This window comes from Enhydra lutris, unplaced genomic scaffold (genome assembly GCF_002288905.1).
Source record: "Enhydra lutris kenyoni isolate GAN:26980312 unplaced genomic scaffold, ASM228890v2 scaffoldscaffold92, whole genome shotgun sequence".
In the NCBI taxonomy this organism is placed as follows: domain Eukaryota; kingdom Metazoa; phylum Chordata; class Mammalia; order Carnivora; family Mustelidae; genus Enhydra; species Enhydra lutris.
The window spans coordinates 2,088,652-2,104,991 of record NW_019154176.1 but is presented as its reverse complement, the minus strand read 5'-3'; the positions used below and the strand labels follow the sequence as shown (position 1 = coordinate 2,104,991).

The 16,340-nt window shown below is 53.0% G+C and overlaps 2 protein-coding genes across 4 annotated transcripts in view; both read right to left on the bottom strand.

The window, feature by feature from the left end:
- Positions 1–4,132, bottom strand: part of LOC111162561 (elongation factor 1 homolog) — a 6,784-nt gene extending 2,652 nt beyond the window's left edge. Inside the window, exon 1 of one of the 3 annotated variants that reach the window (XM_022527057.1) lies at positions 4,071–4,132. The gene's annotated coding sequence lies outside the window, so the exon portion shown is untranslated. Of the gene's footprint in view, positions 1–3,813 lie in introns of all 3 variants that reach the window. The other 2 variants (XM_022527058.1, XM_022527059.1) reach the window with 2 other exon arrangements.
- Positions 4,133–10,319: 6,187 nt separating this feature from the next.
- LOC111162467 (acid phosphatase 5, tartrate resistant) lies at positions 10,320–14,033 on the bottom strand. The gene is made up of 6 exons (XM_022526904.1): positions 13,799–14,033; positions 12,601–12,687; positions 12,105–12,365; positions 11,778–11,905; positions 11,309–11,654; positions 10,320–10,923 (listed from the first exon to the last, which is right to left on the bottom strand). The coding sequence occupies exons 3-6, from the start codon at positions 12,363–12,365 to the stop codon at positions 10,651–10,653; spliced, it is 1,008 nt and encodes a 335-aa protein (XP_022382612.1). The 5' UTR covers positions 12,601–12,687; positions 13,799–14,033; the 3' UTR covers positions 10,320–10,650.
- Positions 14,034–16,340: the final 2,307 nt, after the last annotated feature.

Genomic DNA, 16,340 nt, shown 5'->3' with positions numbered 1-16,340 from the left:
TTTTTAATTTATTTGACAGAGAGATCACAAGTAGGCAGAGAGGCAGGCAGAGAGAGAGAGGAGGAAGCAGGCTCCCTGCCAAGCAGAGAGCCCGATTCAGGACTCGATCCCAGGACCCTGAGGTCATGACCTGAGCTGAAGGCAGAGGCTTAACCCACTGAGCCACCCAGGTGCCCAGGAAGCCTGAGTTCTAATCATGGCCCTCCACTTACTGGGTGACCCCAGGCTGGTGACTTAAATTCTCTGTGCCTCAGTTTCCTGTCAGTAAAATAGAGATGAAGCTGCTATTTCAGAGGGGTCTCGTGGAGCTGCTATGACACATGGTGAAGTACAGGACCTGGCCCGTCCATCATTGGCGCCCACAAAGGATGCCACTGTTCCTGGTGAGGAGGACACAAGGGACTCCAACCGACCAGCTGCACAGGGCTGGGCAGGGCCTAAGCACTCAGAAGCCAATGATTTTAGGAGCAGCTGCTCCTCTCGTCAAAGGGACATGCAAGTGGCACCAGGAGGAATGACACTCAAGGCATTTGACAGATTCTCGGGATGAACCTCCTGGGCCGCTCTCCACAGATAAAGAACTGGTGGGCAGAGAAGATGGGAGAAGCATCAAGTATACAGAAATGCCACATACCAAGTCTGAGGACAGGTGTCTGAGGCCAACATTTGGGGACAACACAGGCAGGGGTGAGGAGCAGGGTAAGGAGGGAGCAGGGGCAGGTGGGGGGGTTTGGATGGAACCTGGGGGCAGTGAGGAGAGGAAGGATGAAATCTCTCTTTTTTTTTTAATATAAGATTTTCTTTATTTATTTGACACAGAGAGAGGGGGAGAGAGAGAGAGAGATCACAAGTAGGCAGAGAGGCAGGCCGTGGGGAGGGGAAGCAGGTTCCCTGCTGAGCAAAGAGCCCAACACGGGGCTCGATCCCAGGACCCTGAGACCATGACCTGACCTGAAGGCAGAGGCTTAACCCACTGAGCCACCCAGGTGCCCCTGAAATCTCTGCCTTTCTAAGGCATCAAGGAGAACCGGGCAGAGGTCTGGATGAAGTCGGAACTAGGGCTGGGCTGTTCAGCGAGGAGGGATGGCAGTGGCTCAGTCTGAGACGCGTTAGCGGAGTGAGTGTGGCGAGAGAAGGAGGGGTCCAGGATGACTCCCAAGATGGTGGGGGATGGAGAGGGTGAGTGGGAGAGAAGGTGGCATCATTCTCTGATGTCTAACATACAGGAAGAACAAGATGTGGGGGAAAATGATGGGGTCAAGTGCCAGAGGGACATTTAGGGACAGACATCTTGGAAGCAGGGGTGACCACTGAGCACATCCCCATGCCAGACACTGTGCTCAGGGCTCCATGATCACTGAACCTGGGAGTGCCTTCCCAAAGCACTCTCCCCCCTTGCTGCTCCCCTTCTCCCCAACCTGTATGGCTTTAACTATTCCACACTGACACGAGAGGCCAGAAGCCTGCCACGATAAACAGAAAAATAAATTTCACTCATATTTAGCAATCGCTCTCTACATCCCATCCTCATTCTTAACCTGGGGTGTTCCCAATTCTCTGAGTGACCAGAAGTAGTTATATAGAATACCCACAAGCCCCAGGAATCCCCCATTCTGCCTCCCCTCCTTTGCCCTGAATCCCAACAACACTGTCTCTCTCCTCTAGCTCATTAACAAACACAGTTATTAAATACATCCTTAAAAACAACCACCTTATGGGGCACCTGACTGGTTCAGTGGGTTGAGCGTCTAACTCCTGATTTCAGCTCAGGTTATGAACTCAGGGTCACGGGACTCCCCGCTCAGCACACAGTCTGCTTGAGATTCTCTCTCTCTCCCTCTGCCCCTGCCGTAGCTCACAAGCTGGAGCACTCTTTCTAAACAAAAAGACAACCACCTCTTCACTCTCTGGGCTTTTCTAGTAGAGCTGTCTGCACTCACTGCCTGCATTCATTTCCTCCCATTCTCCCCCTACCTCCCCACCATTCTGCTCATCCCCTCCTCAGGGCACTGAACACATTGTTCCCTCCTCCCACCCTTCCCCCTGCAGTTCTCAGAACTCACTGGTGGCTCTTTTCGGTTTCTGCTGCTGCTGCTGCTTCCCCCAGCCCCATCGTCTCTAATGGTATATGAGCCCCCGAGGTCAATCTTTGGGGGTCTACTTCATTTGCATTCACCTCCGTGGAGATCTTGCCCCAACTTGGGGCTTCAAATGCCTCCTCTATACTGATGCCTCCTGATCTCACCATCCTCAGTGTCTCCTCTCAACTGCAGACTGGCTCGTTTAACTGCCTCGGCTACACCTTCACCTGATGCTAAGACACATTTAAACATAACTCAGCAGCTTGGGTTTTGTTTGTTTTGTTTTAATTTATTTGACAGAGATCACAAGTAGGCAGAGAGGCAGGTGGTGGTGGTGGTGGGGGAGCAGGCTCCCTGCCGAGCAGAGAGCCGGATGTGGGGCTCCATTCCAGGACCCTGAGACGAGGTCCTGAGTGGAAGGCAGAGGCTTAACCCACTAAGCCACCCAGGCACCCCAGCAGCTTGGTTTTGGCATGCTCTTCCGGTCTTCCCCATCTCAGCAGAGAGCAAATCCATCTATCCAAAAAACTTGGACTCACCCTTGATTCCTTTCTCTCCCTCTCACACCCGTTATCTCATCCTGATCTTACCGCTCTACCTCTAAAAGAAATCCAGAATCTGCCCCCTTCTCGCCAAGACCAAGGTCTGCGTCCAGAGTCCTGGACACACAGCCTCCTCATTGGTCTCCCTGCATCTCTTTCCCCGCCCACCTCCTTCCAAATGCAAATTATATGGCCGCAGGGATTTCCGTCTTTTCTTTGTATCCCCAGAGCCTGGAACTGCTGGCACACAACCAATGTTTATGGAATAAATGAATGAATGAACCAATGCCAGGCCCTTCGCTAACCACAGCAAGGCTGCATTCGAGGCAGACAAAGTGCATGCTCTCATGGAACCTCTATTCTAGTAGAAGACAACAGACCCTCAACAACGTCGTAAGAAAAATAATTTCAATTATCAGTAAGTGCTATGAGATTAATCAATCAGGGCTACGTGAATACCTCCGGAATGGGGCTACTTCAGGGAAGAGTGGGGTGGGAAGGACCCTCTGGGTAAAAGTCATTTAAGTCGAGGCCTGAATGATGAGAGAGAGCAACCACGTGAAACAGTCCAACCTGATGGAACAGCAATTGCAAGGGCTGAGGTAGAAGCAGTTTTTTTTTTTTTTCCTTTTCCCAGAAAGAGAAAGATCGGTACAGCTGAAGCTCGGTGAGCAATGGGGAGAAAGGGTACGAGATGGGGCAGCCGAGGAATGCAGCCAGACCTCAAAGGTGTGGCCATTTCTACTGACCCATGTTTCTCCACTGCTAGGGGCAGTGTTTTGTTTTCCCAAAGCCGGTCCCGGGTACCATCTGTAACAGAATCACCTGGCGGAGGGGATGGGCGTGGTGGTGGATATTTCCGAACCTCATCTCAGATCTGCCCCCAATGGAACAGCGTGGGAGGCACGATTTGCCCACCGCTGAATCCCCAGCACGGGTAGTGCCTGGTATGCATTAAGCGCTCAATAACTACTTGTTGAATGAATAAGTCTCTTGAATCAGAAGGTACGGATGCACCCCCAGAATCTCCTTTTACCCGGCATCTGCAGCACCCCCAACCCAACAGCGGAACAGGGGTCTGGCCTGTACACAAAGCTCCAGGGGCCTTAGCCTGCCCTGTGGCGACCTAAGTCCAAGCGCGCCAAGGGGGCCCGGAAAAGGAATCGGTCCCCAACCCTGCCGTTACTCACGAGGCGGCGGGTGAGCGGTCCGTCCAAGCTCACCGAGGTTTCGGCGACGCCTCCCGCCGGCCGCCGTGGGAGCCGGGCCACCGTGCAGCCGCGCTTAACGGGCTGGGGTCCGAGGGAGCCAAGCTCCCCGGCAGGCCACCCCCCCCCCCCAAGCCCTGGGTCCTCGACGCCTCCTCCTGGACCCCCTGTGCGTCTCCAAGCAGAAGACCGCCCAGTCACGCCAAGCCCAACGCCCGCCGGTGCGAACAGTCACCTACACTCTTCTCCCCTCGTTGCGACGGCCTCGTTCACCGGGAGACAGTGACTTCCGTCTCTCGCCGGAAGCGGAAACCCTTCTCCTCTTCTCACCCGCGACGAGGACCGCCCCGCGGGCAGGCCCCGCCTCCTCCAGTGCACACGCGTACTCGCGTACCCGGCCGGGCGGCGGGGTCGCAGTGCGCCTGCGCGGGGGCGCGTGCGCCTCGGGCTGTGGTACTGCGCAGCATCACTTCTGCTGAGTTCTCAGAAGGGTTGGTTACGGGTTTCGGGAGGGGCGGTGGCTGAGTTTCCAGCGAGGGAAAGGCTGACTTGCCCTTGGCCGCAGCATCTTCACTTGTCTTTTCTCCCAGTTCAAGCCCCAGCCCCTCGCAGCCCACCTGGGTCTCCTCAACTGCGGACACATTCAAACATCTCAGGGCTAAGGAATTGCAGATACCATTACGGCTGAATCGGTGACGGGGGAGCTTGTCGGACTGTCTTCTCAAACTTTAATAAGAGCCTGCGGATCTTCTTAAAGTTCAGGTCTGATTCTTTAGGTCAGGTGTGCGGTCTAAAAGTCTGCATTTCCGACTAGCTCGCCAGTGACGTCCATGCTGCTATCCGCGGACCACGCTGGGTGCTGAAGTTGTAAGAAAAGACTGGATAGGCATACATGGACCAGACCACGTGGAGTGTTGTGGGCCATGTTAGGGACCTCTTTGGAGTTGGAGGAAGAAGGAATAAGGGTTTATGAATCCCACAACTTAGGGAAGAGGCTGGACATAAAGAAACAATTACTACACTCTTCAGGGTAGTACTGCACTGTCGCAGAGGAGAATGTGTGGCTCTCAAAGCATATGATGTGGTGGGGACTAACAAGCCAGCCTGAGAACTTAGGGAAGGCTTCTCTGGGAGGCTGACGCTCAGGCTGAAATCGAAGGCTGGGCCGGAGTTACACAGAAACATGAAATTTCTGGAGTGAAGGAGAGAAAGGAATCAAAGATGAAAGCCACTATCTGGAGGCCCTGGGTTCTGCCTCTCAGGGAGATGATTTGGAGGAGAAATCAAGCGTTGTGTTCTAGCCATGATTTTTGAGACAAGCAAAAAGAGCTATGGGACAGGTCATTGGAAGTGGAGTCTGGGGCTCAGAGGAAGGATCTGGATGTGATTTTGAGAGCCACTCACCTATGGAGGTGATCTGAAGCCTTGGAGCCTGAGGAAGTCATCTGGTTTCAGAGTGAGGGGCAAAGTATGGCAAAAGAAGAGGGCTAAGAAGGAGACTAGGGGCACCCCATCCTTGGATGTTAGGAAAAGGTGTCAGCAAGAGACAGAGCAGACTGATGAGGTAGGGCGGGGAGAGGTAGGTGTCCTTTTCCAGCAGCCTCCAGAAGAAGGTGTTTCAAAACAGGGAGAGTTGGTCAGCTGTCTCACATGTGGTTGAGACATTCACTGAGATGAGGAAAGAGAATTGACTCTTCTGACTCTGCAAGTGTTTGGTCACTGGTGACCTTGATAAGAGCTGTTTTCATTAGAGCGTTCAGGAAAGTAATTATTGAGAGGTATTTTAAGTTGAGCTATCTTCAAGGTAACCCCTAGGGGGCAGTATTAGCCTTGGAACTGACTAGCGACCTTTTTCAGTGCGGATACAAACTTGTATACGCTGTGGATGGGATCGCACTGTATGTTACCTTGAAATTTGCTATTACCCTGAATAGTCAAAACACATCCGAGTAGCTTTTGTTTTTAGTAGCTACACAGTTCGTATTGCAACTCAGCCATAGTATATATGGACAATCCCATATTTGCTCATGATTGCCAGGTTTGTTAGTTTCTTTTCTTTCTCCTTCTATTTTCTATTTCTGTCTTTCTCACTTTCTCCTACCTTCCTTCCTACCCAGCTTTATTGAGATAATAAGTGACAGAAAATAAATCTCAGGTAAAGTATGAAATTTCATGTTTTGACATATGTGTCCACCCATGAAACCATCACCACAATTAAGATAGTGAATGTATCCATCACTCCCAAAAGGTGTCTTTTTTTTTTTCTTTTTTAAGATTTTATTTATTTAGGGGCACCTGGGTGGCTCATTTGGTTTAGTGGCTGCCTTCGGCTCAGGCCATGATCTCAGGGTTCAAGTCATGATCTCAGGGTCCTGTGATCAAGCCTCATATTGAGATCCCTACTCAGTGGGGAGACTGCTTCTCTGTTTCCCTCTGCCTTCTGCTCTGCCTTGTTGTGCTCTCTCTCAATCTCTCTGTCAAATAAATAAATAAAATCTTAAAAAAGAAAAAGGACCAAACTGCTAGCATGGCCCACAGAGTCCTGCATGGCCTGGCCCTTCCTATTAAAGAAAAAAAAAAAGATTTTATTTATTTGAGAGACAGAGACAGAGCATGAGGAGGGAGGAGGAGCAGAGAGAGAGAGAGAGAGCAAGAGGGAGAAGCAGACTCCCTGCTGAGCAGAGAGCCCAATGACAACATGGGGCTTGATCTTAGGACCCTGAGATCACAACTTGAACCCTGAGATCATGGCCTGAGCCAAAGGCAGAGGCTTCTCTCTGCCTCTGAGCCACTCAGACGCTCCAGCACCCCCCAAAAGTTTCTTCATGTTTCTTTGTAGTCAGTTCCTGCCCCTGCCCCTGCACCCAGCCCCTGGCACCAACTGATCTGTTTTTAGATCCTATAGCCCTTATATTTTTCAGAAAGTCCTATGGACAGAATCATACGTTATGTACAGTCTTTTGACTTTAGCTTCTCTAGCTCAGCTCACTCAGTTTGAGACTTGTCTGTGTTGTGTCTATCAGTTGTTTCCTTCATTCTATCACTAAGTTGTATCCCATTGTGTGGATGGACCACAGTTTGTTTATCCTCGCCCCTGTTGATGGCCATGTGGGTTGTTTCCAGTTTGGGGCAAGTTACGAGTAGAGCTACTCGCAACCGTCTCATTATTATCTTTGTGTGGATGTACTTTTTCATCTATTGTGTCTTCTTTCTTTCTTTCTTTGATTTTATTTATTTATTTGACACAGAGAGAGAGAACACAAGCGGGGGCAATGGGAGAGGGAGAAGCAGGCTCCCCGCTGAGGAAGGAGCCTGAGCGGGGCTCGATCCCAGGACCCTGGCATCAGGACCTGAGCCAAAGGCAGACGCTTACCCAACTGAACCACCCAGGCACCCCTGTGTTTTATTTCTACACTAAAATATGTGATCCCTCCGGGTTTTAGTTTTTGTCTCTTGTCTGAAGTAGGGCTTAGGCTCTGTCTTTTGGGAAAATTGACAAGGCAAATAACGCCTTTCTGCGAAGTTACAGCACCGCCTTCAACCTGCGTCACGTTCTCGTGCGTTCTTGAATTTGTTTCTGGATTTCCCCTGGATATTTTCTTTGATCTCATGTCACGTTTTGATGACAGTGCATTTCGTAAGGCAGGTCTCTTACCTTCTTATTTCTGATTCTTGGCCTGCGAGGTTGTTGAGGGTATACACTGACCTCCACGACCAGCTGCTGGCCTCAAGAGAACGCTACTGCCTGTCCTGGCCCTGGTGCGAGGAGCAGAGTTGGGGAGATAATAATATCCATGGTGATGGTGGTCGGATCACTAGAGGTTGCCTGGGGAGAGTGAGAGGAGATGAGAGCCTGTGAATGGCCTTGAGGAGCTCTGCATCGTGTGGTTTCTTTCTAACAGTGGCTGCGTGCTAACTGGCATTCTCCCCGGAGCAGGATGGAAGCCTTCCGAGGGCAAGGGTCTGCCCTGCCATATTCTTTTTGGCTTTTCTTGGGTCTGCAGCTGCCTGACACAAGGCTTGGTGCTTGGCAGCAGTACTCGGTCGCTGCGGAGAAGGGGGCCTGGCTGACCATCTCGCTCCCCGCCCCTCATTCCCTGTGTCAGCTTGGATGTGTCACTTCTCCTTTCCACGTGCTGGGCCTGTGAACAGGGACATTGGGCTAATTCCACACTCTGGGCCCTGTGAACAGGGACATTGGGCGGACTTCTGATTCAGATCCCCGCCTGCCCGGAGCCTCTGAGTCAGTGGGAAGAGGCGGGGTAGCTGTGAACCGTCTGGACAGTTGTGGTTAAGATTAAGGGTCTACCACTTCCTGGGCTTGACCTTAGGCACATCACTTAATCTGTCAAGCTTCTCGAATATCCTCAGAGAAGCAAGGATGACTCTGGCCCTGGCCTCATGGGTTGGGACTAGAAGTGATGGTATGTTGTTGTTGTTGTTGTGTTTATTTTTTTTTTTAAGATTTTATTTATTTATTTGACAGAGATCACAAGTAGGAAGAGAGGCAGGCAGAGAGCGAGGAGGAAGCAGGCTTCCCACAGAGCAGAGAGCCCGATGTGGGGCTCGATCCCAGGACCCTGAGATCATGACCTGAGCCGAAGGCAGAGGCTTTAACCCACTGAGCCACCCAGGTGCCCCTTTGTTGTTTTTTGCATAGAGCTTGGCAGGCAGGTAAACGTCAGCAGGAAGGAGCCCAGGGCTAGCATTTTGGTGAGAGGGCTTCGCTTCATGTCCACAGGAACCTGCACGTCTGTAACAAATGTAACAAGATTGACTTCTTTTAAGTAGCAAATAGAAGGTGCCCCTTTCAGCCTGTTCCTCTCCCTGGAAGTAACTCAGGTGCATTTTGTCCAAGTTGTTATTTCATTTCACTTGGTGGGGCTGACAGTTGGAGCCCCACAGGTGGGTCCCTGCCCTGTGGCCCCTGAAGTGACAGTTGAGGGCGGGCCAAGGGAGCAGTGTCTGTGACCGGCCTCTCTCTGGCTGATTCAGGCAGTGTGTGGGTGGGTGTTACTCAACTCCCCCCACCCCCACCCCCGCAACCCCCTGGGGGAACTAGACTTCTCTGCAGTTTTCGACTTAGGATGTCCAATGTCCATTCTGCTTTCAACATTTTATTGTAAGAAACGGGCCCTGATATAGTTCTGCTTCTGGAAGTTTTGCTATGTACCTACTTGCACAGATATACAAAGGCACACGGCTCCAAGGGTATCCCCTGGAGCTGTGTGTTTTGTTTTTGTTTTTTTTAAAGGTTTTATTTATTTATTTGAGAGAGAGAGAGAGAGAGATTGAGAGAACAAATGGGAGGAGGGGCAGAGGGAGAAGCAGACTCCCTGCAGAGCGGGGAGCCCAATGTGGAACTCCATCCCAGGGCCCTGGGATCATGACCTGAGCCAAAGGCGGGGCTCGATCCCAGGACCTGAGGACCATGCTGTGAGCTGAAGGCAGACCCTTAACGGACTGAGCCACCCAGGCACCCTGAAGTTGTGCTGGAAAGAGGGAAGGATTGGAAAAGATTTCACCGGCCCCCAGCCAGGAGCCAAGCTCCATGGCTATTATAAAGAAGGGCGGTCCTACTTGTGGGTATGTATCCAATTTATCCTACAAACATATTTGTACACGTAGGTAATGAACGCATAGAGGCATTTCCCGCGGCAATGTTTGAGGACAGCAAAATTATTGGAAGCAATGCAGACAATCCTCAGTAGGTAGCTGGCTAGTTAGATGGACAGTGGGACCGGGCGGGGCCTCTGTAGCTGGGGCAAGAGCCAGAAGCTCCCCTGAGAGCTGATGGGCAGATCTCCAGGTGTAACAGGCAGCAACAGCCAAGTGCAAAGTGAACCTTTGGGGCTGTGGGAAATGCTTCTATCTTGATGGTGGTGGTGGGTTTGTGGCTATGTGCCTGTGTTAGAACTCAAGGAACTGAGTTTAAATGTGTCAATGACACGGCCATACCACTGGTTTGAAAACAAATAAGCAAGGCGCAGATCCATGGGAGAGGGGAGAAAACAAGTTCACGTACGCTCTTCTTTGAACAGAGAAACCCTGGAAGGAAACAAGGCATTTATAGAGAGTTTTTTTTTTTTTCGTTCCAGGAGACGGGGACAGAAGAACAGGGAGGGGAGCAGATAGTTCATTTTTCTATAAACCTTAGTTTTTTTTTTTTTTTTATCCCCATGATGGCATTACCAATTCCATACGGAGATGAGCAAAAGGGAATGTTCTGTTATGGACATGTTATGTTGTTGTGAGCAGGAGCGTGCGTCCAGCTCTGTTGTGTCTGTCGTGTTGTCTTATGCAGGAGGAAGGCTTGCTTGGCATGGTAACCCTGCTTTCTGTTTGGTCTTTCCTTAAAATCTCATCCATGCCTCAGGCCAGCTGAGAGATGGAGGCCCAGAGCAGCGAGTGGGAGGGTCCCCAACCCTCTGGGACCCAGGTGATGGGACATGCCAGCGAAGGGAGGAAAGAGACGCTCAGGGCATACGTTCAGCCAATGCAACTGTTCTTTTATTGAATATTCGGCAGTGACAGAAAGATGCTCGATTCAGGAGAAGGCTTTCCCTCCCTGCCCCCCACGCCCAGAGCTTGGGTTGCACAAGCCCGGCTACGGGGCTGCAGCGCTCCAGCTGGTACACGTGTCCCAGTGTTTTCCACATACGTGGACGTCTTTGTCACAAGGGCCACCAGGGACCACAGCTCCTCATCTGTGGTTCTACCCCTGCTCCGCTGCAGCCCGGCAGGCCTGTGAGAAAGCCTACCCGTGGGCGTGGGTCCCAGCAGAGCCCACCCACCCCCTGGCAGGGAGGTTCCTCTGGCTCAGGCCTTAGGGTGGTGGACTCGTGGGCGCTCGGGCCTGGCTCGCCTTGGCAGTCTGGTCTTGAAGAGAGACTTGCCCGAGGCTTCGATGTAAGTGACGCTCATCTCTTTGGGGCTGATCTCCACGTAGGCAAAGCCACCCAGCGAGTCCTCGGCCCCATAGTGGAAGCGCAGGTAGCCGTTGGGGACCTTGCGCTGATGCTTTTTCGAAGGGTCCATGAAGTTCCCGGCCCCACTCAGCACGTAGCCCACGCCATTCTCATCCTGAAGGTACTGTGTGCGGAGGGCACTGGGTCAGTGGGGGGCCCCAGCCCCTTCGAGAGATTGTTTGTGGCCCCCCTGTCCGGAGTCCAAGGTCAGGTGTGTCCCTGACCAGAGAGTCACCCTGGGCAAGGACCAGAACCCCCCGGGGTCTCGGTTTCCTTCCCTGCGGCCATGTATCGATCCTGCTTCACAGCCCGAGAACTGAGTTAGCAATTGGCCACTGGTGGCTAGTATGCTGACTGTTAGGTAACTTCAGGCTGTTTCCCTGGTTAGACAGCATACAGCTTGAGGGACATTTGGGAGACCCCCCCCCCCCCCAACCAGCAGAAGGATCCCTTGCAGCACATTGGCTGGGCTGGGCTCCCCTTCCCCACCTCCCCTGCAGACCGCTCACCTGCAGGTTGTGGTCATGGCCACACAGGTAGGCGGTGACCTTGTACGTGGCCAGCAGAGGCATCAGCTGCTTGACCAGACAGCGGGTGGGCCCGTGCTCAGCGATGGACCACACGGGGTAGTGGCCGGCCACCAGCACGTAGTCCTCCTTGGCCGCTGCCAGCTGCTTCTTGAGCCAGGCCAGCTGTGTGCGGGCCAGCGCCGGGTCCCGGGGCCTCTCCGGCTGCTGGCTGAGGAAGTCGTCTGAGTTGCCACACAGCGTCACCGTGTCCAGCATGAAGATGGCCACGGACACGTTGGACCGTGGGACTTTGAAGCGCAGACGGTAGTAAGGACTGGGGAAATTCCTGCGGGGGAGACGGAGGCAGGGGGTACGTGTCTTGAGCAGAGGAGCCCCAGGTTCAGCGCAGGGCTGGGGGCCTCTCTGTCCACTGGGGCGAGGCAGGGCAGAGGGGGTGGGGCAGGCTCACCAACGCTGAGAGATCCTGGAATAGGCTATCTGTGCCGAGACGTTCCCCAAGTGGTCGTGGTTGCCAGCCAGCACGTACCAGGGCACATTACGGAGGGAAGAGGCCGAGAACACATCCTCGAAGGTCTCCTGCAGCCCACAGAAGGGACACCCGCCCCCCAAACCCCAGGGTCAGGCAGCTACCCAGATGCTCCCACCAAGTTGGGGGCTGGGGACATGGAGTGCTCTAGGTACCCACAAATGTCAGCTTCCCCCTGCCCTCTGCAGAGTCCACAGGTCAAGTGGCTTTTCCACGTGTGTCCCCCACCCCACTCCAAGGGGCACACACCTGAAACCTCTTGTCATTGGCATCCTGCACCCCACTGAAGTAGAAATTGTCCCCCAGGGACAGGATGAAGTCTGCACCGAGAATCTGCACGGTCCTGGCAATCTCCTTGGCATTGGCCATTTCCCTGGCAGTGTGGAATGGGGCATTGGGGACTCCTCCCCAGTCACCCAGGGCCACAAAGCGCAGGACGGGGTTGGCTCCATCAGCCAGGGGGAGCACCAGCCAGGCTTGCAGGATGAGCAGCACAGTCTGTGTGTCCATCTGGGAGGAGGAGAGATGAGTCCTGGGCTGAGGCATGGGCAGTGGGCCTTTGGGACCCCTGCTCAGAGACGGGGAGACAGCTCCCTGCAGGGCTGGCCCAGGGGGAAGCCCTGGGTGTGGCCCTTGTTCCCAGGACTTCAGGCAGGAGGGTCAGAGGGTAGGTGGGGTCCAGGGGCAGGGAAGGGTGGCTGTGCTGGCCCCTTTTGGTCGCCCTCATCCCACACCCAGCACTCACCCTGGGGGAGGCACAAGGCAGTCAGCCGGGGGCTCAGAGGCAGGTGAGCTCCTGGGCAGAACTGGTGGGTCACCGAGCCTTTATTCCCTGGGGCGGAAATGGATCATTAGTGAGGATGATGCAGTTTCTCCGCAGACTGTTCCAGAAGCCCTCCCCTTGGGTCATGTGAGCTTTGGAGTTCCCCAGTGCTGGACACGGGATTCGGGTGGGGGTCTGGTCCCCGAGTGAGTGCAGCCTCTGTGTTTGCCCACATGAGCTTGTTTGTGTAATGGGCCCGAGGCTCCCCGTTATCTGTGTGTGTGCCGTGTCTGTGGCTGTATATCTGTGTGCCCCAGCCAGACCCATCTTGTGTGTCCATGCACTCCCAGGACGTTTTTGTCTGCCTGTGTCTGGGTGTGTCTGCGCTGTTTCCTGTGTGTAGCCAAGCGTGCCTGCCTGGGTCACAAGTCTGCATGTGCCCAGGAGTCCTTTGTCCCTGTAGATGTGTACGCAGAGCCTGGCAAGGCCCATTTGGCGTGTGGGTGACCTTTGCCTGGGATCTAAAGTGGAACTGCGTGGGCCATCGATTTGTGACCCTGCACTGTGGACTGACTTGTGTTGTGGGTCTATGTTGTGTCTCACATGAGTTGTGGGTTTGACAACATCTGTGTTTGAGTCCCAGGGTCACCTCCCTCCCCCAAACACCAGGGTCTCCCTTTTCCAGGAAGTCCTGCCCACATCTTCCCTCTTCCCCACCCCCCATTCGCCACAGGAGGAACCTAGGCGGGGGCAGCTGGTGACACACCACGTGACCACTGATATTTGACCCTCACATACTCAGCAGCTGCTAGCAGGCCTCCCAGTGCCGGCTGCCCCAAGAGTAGGCAGGTGGGTGCTTGGGCAGTGCCCCCCACCTCCCTGTACCGGTGCCCTGTCTGACCTGCCCCTCACCAACCTGCCCTCCTCCTTCCACTCTGACTTGTCCCCTGCACACTCACGATGGGTCAATTGGGGGGGGGGCCTCTTTTCAACACGGAGGTCACTGGCTCAGGGAGGTGAGGTGACCTGCCCCAGGTCAGCCAGCAGAGGCTGGCTGTTTGTGCTTCCCGCCCCCGCAGCCCGGACAAACGGGAAGTGGGTCACCCGGGCAGGCGGAGCACCCCCCACTCCCGCCCCCGGGCCCCAGCGGCGTTCACACCCGCGGGGCCGTCTCACCTACCGTCTGCGGCGGGAGTAGCAGTAGGCCTGGCGGCAGGGGAGTGGGGCGCTCGCGGTGGCGGGGCTGCTCGGCTTGCAGGAGGCCGTGGCCTTCCTGCCAGGTCCTCGGGTCCCGGGCAGGCCCAGGTGATCCCCCGCGGGGAGGGCAGGCGCCTGGGCCTCCGGGCCCTCGGCCGCCGCGCCTCCGAATCCGGCTGAGCCGCCGAGCGCCGCCACGCCTCCTTTGGGGCGCAGGCGGCACATCTGTAGAATGGGGTTCAGCAGCCCAGGGGGAGGCTCAGGCCCGCCGACTGGGCTACAGCTGGGGCCAGCGACGGGGCTTAGACACCAGAGTTCTTCCCTCTGCCCCCACGCAGGCCGAGTCGCCCGCCCCCTTCTTTCACACCTGGGGCGCCCACACCCCGCGGTGGCTGGGTAGGGCTTCACTCTGGGCCTGGCCACCCTCTAGTGAGGAAGTATGTCGTCTTCAACCTCAGTTTCCTGGTCTGTAAAATGGGTGTGAGGGCAGACAAGTCAAATCTTCCCCAGAAAGAATTCCAAGTAAGTGTAAGTGGAAAGGGCCCTTCCAGGAGCTGGAGTTAACCCTTCCAGCTTCCTTTTGGGTGTGGTCTAGAGTCAAAGGAGTTAATGACTTTCATCCAAAGAATAAAGTATGGGAAAGCAAAAGACAGGAACCTTCCCAGGGGAGACACCTGGCAGACACCCTCTTAACGAAACGGTCCAGGCTAACAGCCCTGGGGATAAGTCTCACTGACATCATGTCATGAGAAGGACACCTTGCCTCTGTGGGTTTCTCCCCAGGAACCTGTAACCACAAGTGGAGGGTGAGAAAAATAACACCCAGGAAACACCCAAATTGAGTGATATTCTACAGAATACCTGACCCGTATTTGCAAAAATGCACCAGTCCTGGAGAAGAAAAGTTAGAGGAGTGGCCACAGATTATAGCAGACCCAGGAGACATGAGGACAAAATGAAATGTGGGATCCTGGACCAAAAAAGGGCCAATTGTGGAAAAACTGGTAACATCCAAATAAAGCCTGAATTTCGGTGGAGTACCCTGCACCACCTTTTGCCACTTTTCTGGAAATCTAAAAATATCCTAAAATTAAAAAAAAAAAAAAAAAAGGTTTTTCTTTGAGAAAGGGGACTGATCCAAGAAACCTAAAATTTTATTCAGCACATATTGAACACCCACTGTATGCCCAGTACTGGCTGATCCAGCAGTGAACAAGACAGACAGGAAAACCTGCTCTGTTGGGGCAGGGAAATTATACTCTAGCTGTTAATTACTTTCCTTTCTTTGGGGATGGGGTGGGGCATTCTCTTTCCATTTTATATTTTATGTGCTGTTTGGATTTTGGCTTGAAAAGTATTGTTAGTCATTTTGCTAGACTTCCTCTTGACATATCTATATGTTAAAATGTAAACCCAGGAAACAAAGACCTCATTTCAGATTCAGGGCAATGGTTGTTTTCTGGGGAGATGGGCTGGGGACAAGGGGACTGAGAAGGGGGCCTCTACTTTCTCCTTACTGTTTCCATTCATACACCCACACAATATCTGAAGCATTTAGGACTAAGTGTTAATATTTGCTTCTTTATGTGGAGGGTATTGGGGTATTTTAGGGATTATCTTCTTTGCTTCCTGTGTTTTTTAATTTTTTTGAGATCCCACAAGATTATATGTATTATCTTTTTTAGTACATAGTCTTCATAAAAAGGTTAGAAAATACTGAAAAACAGAAAGAAAACCATTACACTTACCTCTCATACTCCTGCCCAGAGAGTCACTATCCATTAATTTTTTTCCTGTCAATTATTCTATACCTACATTTGTCTTCAGAAAAGTGGGAAACAATGTTACATACCATTTTATAGCTTTTCCAAGAGTTAACATTTTCTATATTTTTTTTTAAATGAAAAAGTGCAGGGGCACCTGGGTGGCCCAGTTGGTTGAGTCTGACCCTCAGTTTTGGGTCAGGTCCTGATCTCAAGGTTGTGAGATGGATCTCCATGTCAGGCTCTGTGCTGAATGGAGAATCGGCTTGAGATTCTCTCTCCTCCCTCTGCCCCTCCCATGTCTCTCTCTCATATAAATAAATCTTCTTAAAAAAAAAAAAAAAGAAAAAGTGCAAAAGCATGGGAACATGATCAAAATAAACCAGACTTTGTGTTGAGCATGTAAGGAAACCTATGGATTCCTGGCTTTATCTCTCTGGTCACCTCCTGGATTCTGGATAAGCTCTTATCCTTCCATTTGCCCAGCAGAGCCCTGTTCTGCCCATTTTCTATGTAGGTGGATGAGGATTTGGCTCCCTCTTGCTTTGTGTCCCAACACCAACGTCAATCCTATGGTTGAGTTCCTCCTTTGGCTTCTGAAGGCCCTGCCCTCCCACTTCCCCTCCCCTTGTAGTCACACTCCTGTGGCCTCTCACCCTTCCTGGAATAGCGCCCCATTCTGACCTCAGGGCCTTGGCTCTTGCCATTCTACTTGCCTAAAATGCCCTTCCTTCCCCAGATACTCTGAGGCTTCTCCCCATC

Excerpts from the sequence above, each read along its gene's own strand:
- LOC111162467 (XM_022526904.1), bottom strand. The coding sequence starts at position 12,365 with ATGGACACACAGACTGTGCTGCTCATCCTGCAAGCCTGGCTGGTGCTC. Across the intron at positions 11,906-12,104 it reads CCAATGACAAGAGGTTTCAG|GAGACCTTCGAGGATGTGTT; the intron begins GTGTGTGCCCCT and ends TGTGGGCTGCAG. Across the intron at positions 10,924-11,308 it reads GCCATGACCACAACCTGCAG|TACCTTCAGGATGAGAATGG; the intron begins GTGAGCGGTCTG and ends CTCCGCACACAG.